This window comes from Chenopodium album, chromosome 25, assembly GCF_948465745.1.
Source record: "Chenopodium album chromosome 25, dcCheAlbu1.1, whole genome shotgun sequence".
In the NCBI taxonomy this organism is placed as follows: domain Eukaryota; kingdom Viridiplantae; phylum Streptophyta; class Magnoliopsida; order Caryophyllales; family Amaranthaceae; genus Chenopodium; species Chenopodium album.
Window position 1 is genome coordinate 26,190,257 of NC_137858.1, and position 6,181 is coordinate 26,196,437.

Here is a 6,181-nt window from a genome sequence, read left to right on the forward strand (position 1 = left end):
CTTCTTGGAATTTTTTTTTTTTATTGGTAAATAGAGATTTTATTACCAAAAGAGAAGAAAGTTACAACCCACAACAGCTAAGTTGTAACAACCCATGCACCAAAATACCAAAAAGGCCAACAAACACAAAAAACGGTTCCTAATTCTACCCTAGCCACCATCTAGGAAGGTTCTAGGAAGAACCAGGAACAAAACTACTGGACTCAAGAACTAAGGCACCTTCTAAGAAGGGTACTTAGGGCCAGGATCAGACAAAGACCCTAACCAGCATACAACAAAAACCTATCAGCACTATTACATCTACAAGCAACAAGGAAAATAATGTCCTTAATCAAATCAGTTCCTGGTTTGCAATTCCTTGTAAACATCAATGCATTCCTCTGTAGCCAGATGTTATAAATTGCTTCAAAGAAACACATAGCCACAATTCTGCTTCTACTGTCAGTCTTCCTGCATTGTCTAGCAATCCAGTTCTGCTCCTCTGAGAAACTAAGAACAGGTCTAGAGAAACCCAAGATTTGCAGCAGTGAAGACCAGATTTCTTTAGAGTACCTGCAGTCAAAAAATAAATGTTGTACTATTTCATTTGCTGCAACACAGAAAAAACAACAAGGGTCACAAGCAATCTGTTATGACAACAGTATGTCTTTAGTAACAAGCCTGTCTAAAATAGTAAGCCATGTGACAAAAAGACTCTTTGGAGAGACCTGGTTATTGCCGATAACTCTTTTCCAAGGAACTATAGGTCCTTGAGGCTTAATGACATTGTAAAGCTTCTTGATTTGCATTTTTCCATTAATAATGACATTATTCCAATCATCAATATCAGTCACAAGAATTCTTGTAGTTAGGATTTTCTTCAAAATCCAAGAAGCTTTCTTAGGAATAGCAGCAGTCCGTATATCCTTGCCTGCAAAATAATAGGTATGAACCCACTTTACCCAAAGGTTATCAAATTTGTTAGCAAGATCCCACAAAACCTTAGCTATAGCTGCCTTGTTCCAATATTCCTAAGAAGCAACATTCCAGCCCCCACAGGTTTTAGGCAAGCATAAGAATTTCCAAGCAACTAAGGCCTTCTTAGAGGGATTGCTTTTCCCAGTCAACAAGAAGCACCTAAATCTAGACTCCATTTCCCTTATGATTTTCTTTGGCAAAATAAAAATCTGAGCCCAAAAAGCTTGAATGCCAAAGAGAACACTTTAAATCAGTTGCAATCTACCAGCACAAGAGAGATGTTTGGCAGCCCAAGTATCAATTCTACAAGTAACTCTTTCAACTAAGGGCCTACACTTAGAAATAGTAAGCTTTTTAGAAGAAAGAGGCACACCAAGGTACTTAAAGGGTAAGGAACCATTAGCCATTCCCAGCATTTGCTGAAGATCAGATTTCTCATGTTCCAAGATACCACCAAAATAGGCATCACTTTTATCCAGATTTGCAGACGGCCTAGAAGCTTTAGAAAATTTTTGGAAAGGTTGAAAAAAGAAGCTTAACAGATCCTAGATCATCCCTAGCGAAAAGCAAAAAAATCATCTGCAAACATCAAATGAGTAATCCCAAGTTTCTCACACCTAGGATGAAAGTTATAGTCTGGATTCTTAGTGATGTCATGCAAACATCTTGAAAGATACTCCATATACAAAGAAAAAAGGTAAGGAGACATAGGATCACCTTGCCTTAACCCTTTTTTTGCCTGGAAAGGGACAAAAGGGTAGCCATTAACCATAGTTGAGTAAGAGACAGAATGGATACATTCCATAATCCAATTGATGACCCTATTAGGGAACCCTAACTCACCAAGCATAACCTCTAGAAAACTCCATTCAACAAAGTCATAAGCTTTCCTAAGGTCTATTTTCAGCATACATCTAGGAGTCATAAACTTGTGAGAATAGCCTTTAATCAATTCTGTAGCAAGTAGAATATTATCACCTATATGCTTGCCTGGGATAAACCCAACTTGGGCTTCATTCACAACAGACCCTATAACCTTTGCCAATCTGGCAGTTATGACCTTAGAGATCAGTTTATAAACTAAAGTACATCAAGTTATAGGTCTGTATTCCTTCACAAAAGAGGGGTTCCGAACCTTTGGAACAAGAGTAATAATAGTACAGCTTCAAGCCTTCTCTAACACACCAGTATCAAAGAACTCCAAAACAGCTTTGTACACATCAGTTTTAATATGGTTCCAAGCTTGTTTGAAAAAAAACAGCATTAAACATCTATGCCCGGGGCTTTGTCATCACCAATACCAGCTACAGCAAGATCAATCTCAGAGTGGTAGACAGGAGCAGCAAGAGTGTCAATATCATCAGAGGACAGCTGATTCCCAGACCTAACAACAGCAACATCAATAGCTGGCAAAGTGGTAGCAGCAGTACCCAAGAGATTCTGATAGAAACTTAGAATTTCAGCTTGAACCATATTAGGATCTTTGGGAAAAACATCATCATTAGTGTAAATGGAGTCAACTCTATTCCTAGCATGTCTTTGCTTACGGACAGAAAAGAAATAGTGAGGATTAGAGTCTCCAAGCTTGATCCAATTCACCCTAGACTTCTGCTTTAAGATACTCTCATGAGTATTCATCCAATACTTGACTTTCTCAATACCAGCAGACTCTTGAGCTTGAAGAGAGGCATTAGTAATATCATCAGCTAACTGAGATTGAATCTCAGCCAAGGACAACCTAGCCACTTCTAACCTGTTAGTGACTTTAGCAAAATGCTTGATATTTAAGCTTTTAAGACCTGTCTTGACAGATTTTAGTTTCTTCCAAACCTGTAACAAAGAGTTTGAAAATCTTTATGAAAAGCAAGGCAATTCAAAAACCTAGAAGGTTTGCCTTTCCCAGAAAGAGATTTCACTACATCCACAAGAACATGACAATGGTCAGAGAGAGAAGGAGGAAGATAAATAGCCTCAGTGTGACCATAAGCCAGTAACCAGGCCTCATTAACTAAACCTCTATCAATTCTAGAAGCAGTCCTATCCATACCATGACCTTTATTATTCCAAGAGTAGAAAGAACCTTTACTCTTGATTTCAGCAAGCTCAAAGTCATTAATAAAATCCTTGAAATCCTTAACCTTATAATCAGTAACTGGATTTCCATTTAACTTGTCCTCAGAAGACAGGACAGAATTAAAGTCACCAATATAAAGCCAAGGCATCTGAATATTACCTAGAGCCTTTATACCAAACCACATAGAAGACCTATGTTGAATAGAGTGCAGGCCATAAACAAAGGTACAAGCAATTTGATGCTGTTGATCTTTAGAGGTGATAATAGTATGAATGAATTTCTCAGTCACTGTAACAATATCAAGAGAAACAGCATCAGGTTTCCAACCAACCCATATCCTACCTTTAGGATAGAAATAATGGTTACCAATCCACTCCCAAGCTCTACTAAACTTCTTTTCATAGCATCAAACTTATGAAATTTAACTTTAGTTTCTATAATAGCCATAACATCAATTGAGTGATCACTGAGCAACTGCTTAACAGCAGTTACTTTATTGGGGTCATTAAGGCCTCTAATATTCCAAGTCGTAATAATCATGGCACCAGAGGGGGATTACCATCACCCCCGATAGGAATAGCAGCCACCTCATCAACCATTAAGACATTGTAAGCATTAACCTTTGTAACCACATGCTGAGTTTGCCTATTAACCTGAGATTTGGTCTTTCTACCCAACAATCCCACTCATCATCAGAATTAACCAACTGATTGTCTTGAGCAGGAGTAGTCACAGGAAGATTAGCAGATTTTGCACTACTTTGCTAAGTAACATTAGTCTGAGGAAGAGCAAGCTTAGGTTTAGGCAGCCACACCTGTTTTTGTGCCTGAGCAGCTTCTTTCTGAGCAGGAGCAGCTTGTTTATGAGTAGCTTTAGGAGCAGAGCATCATGACCAGCCTTATCACACTTTTTGCAAAAGGGAGGCTTCCATTCAAGCTGAACCTTAAGCTCAACAGTATCACCAGTTGGTCCCTCAACCCAGATAGAATCAGGCAAGACCTTAGTCACATCAATTTCAATAAGAATCCTAGCAAAAGACACCTTAAGTTTCCTAGAAGTACCTTCATCTGCACAAATAGGCACACCCAACAGACTGTCAAATTTGCTTAGGGTATCAATACCCCAACAGTTCAAGGGTAAGTTTGGAAGCTTGATCCATAAAGGAATAGTTCTGAGCACTTCAGAGTGAAAATCAAACTTCTCACTCCAAGTTTTAACAATAGCAGGCTTTCCATAGAACATGTGGGGTCCAGAACACAACAAAGTATTAACATTAGCTGCAGAGTGTAAATTGATGATAAAATAGCCATCATCATGCCAGAAGATTTCTGGTTTTTCAAAATCACCCCAATTCTGAGCTATAAATCTATGGACATCAGCAATAGTAGGGTAATATCCCACAACATAGATTATCACAGCATTACACCACTTCTTATTACCCTCAAGTAAATCAGCAAGGACTAATTTAGCAATAGGCTTACCTTCCTTAAGAACAGGAGCAACATAGGACAGAGCAGACCTTTTTGCAGCAAGCTTCCCTCGGAACAAAGCCTACCATCTTGAATCAGGAGGAACCACACCACCAGGATGTTCAGGCACACCAGCATTTGGTATGGTATCACTCGATTTAGGTAAAGAAGCAGGATCGAGATTAGAATCCAATGGAATAGTAACCGAAGAAACCCTAGTTACTGTTCGATCGGAATCCTTTGAAATCGAGCCAAAATTGAGACGCTGAGCTGCAGCAACAGCTTCTACATCACTACAGGGTAGCAATCCAGCAGATGGATGAACTAATCAAGGAGCTGGGGTAACTAGTTCATCAACTTCATCAATTACAGTTGGGTTGAATGAAGATCCAGAATTCCTTAAACTTTCCAAAATCTTATCAATAGGAGTTATATGAGTCTGTTTTGCAGCAGTTTGGGGGAGAGGAGTAGCTTGCTTCTTCTTCTTTGCCATTGATAACGACCTCAAGGAAGAAAAACTATCAAATGAGAGAGAAGAGAGAAAAGTCAACGCAAAGTCAACCCCCAATGAGTCAATAATGTAATGTGTTTTGGCTTCTTGAATTTACTGCAACCTATAATACTATTCTATTATATCTACTACTTGAATAAAATAAAATTACGAAAATATTTAACGATACGCAGACCGTATTTAGATTACAAAAATACGTCACGATGCGCAGATCGTATTTAGAATCTTTGGGTCATACTAGTCTATATATAGCAATAAATAACGTCATATATTATAAAATGCCATATAATAAATCGCTCATCATGCTTTCCTAAACTACAACATCAAATGTTCACAATTAAGGAAACATGGATCCTAAAAATCTCATATTTTTAATTAATTACGGCAATTAGATAATATCATATATTATTCTTGACCAATCTTAAAATATCATATATTCGAATTTAGGTATGAGTTAGAATCAAATCATATTTTAATTATGGAATATAAATCATATTTATTTCCCATGAAAATCCTAACTAATTTAGGAGATTCTATCGTAATTGATTAGCCAATCACAATATTTTAAATCAATTAATATCCTATGATAATTATGGGATAATCATATTATTTAATCAATTATTATTCAAATAGAATCTTTGGCTCCATAATTATCCAAACTTAACAACTTTAATTTTGGTAATTATCTTTTCAAAATCAAAACTAATTTTAAATTTTGAAATTTGATTTTATCCAAAATAAAATAAAATAATTTTTTTTTGAAAACAATGCGCCAGCCACCGTGGTGTGGCCAACCGAAGCCAACCACGATGGTGGTACACCTTGCGGTGTACGCTGCATAGCAGCGGCGCAAAGGCAGCATCAGCAGCACAAGCAACACTTGCGCGGCATTATTGTGGCTGCTTCTGCTATCCGTGTCCCTTGCCCAACCCCGCCCTCCCTCCTGGACCACCTGGTGCGGCAATCGCCGTGATAGCGCTATCCAGCCGCGGCTGCCGTACCATAAACACCCATTTTCTTCTCTTTTTTTTATTGATTTTATATTAAAACAAAAGATTTTTGTTAAATTTAAATTAACTTAATGTGGTCCTTTTTTTAAAATGAAATTATATTTAATATCAAAATTAGGTTTCTTCATGAATTTTAATCCCCAATTCAATTTAACTCTTA

The 6,181-nt window shown here is 37.5% G+C and overlaps 2 protein-coding genes across 2 annotated transcripts; both read right to left on the reverse strand.

Annotated features, from left to right (window-relative positions):
* Positions 1-260: 260 nt before the first annotated feature.
* On the reverse strand, positions 261-2,221 carry LOC145613899 (uncharacterized). Its single transcript, XM_081668937.1, has 5 exons — positions 2,143-2,221; positions 1,801-2,037; positions 1,223-1,456; positions 640-910; positions 261-552 (listed from the first exon to the last, which is right to left on the reverse strand). Exons 1-5 carry the CDS (start codon positions 2,219-2,221, stop codon positions 261-263), a joined length of 1,113 nt encoding a protein of 370 aa, XP_081525063.1.
* LOC145613900 (uncharacterized) lies at positions 2,221-4,993 on the reverse strand. The gene is made up of 6 exons (XM_081668938.1): positions 4,906-4,993; positions 4,607-4,824; positions 3,846-4,516; positions 3,591-3,700; positions 2,877-3,373; positions 2,221-2,787 (listed from the first exon to the last, which is right to left on the reverse strand). Exons 1-6 carry the CDS (start codon positions 4,991-4,993, stop codon positions 2,221-2,223), a joined length of 2,151 nt encoding a protein of 716 aa, XP_081525064.1.
* Between the last annotated feature and the right edge of the window lie 1,188 nt (positions 4,994-6,181).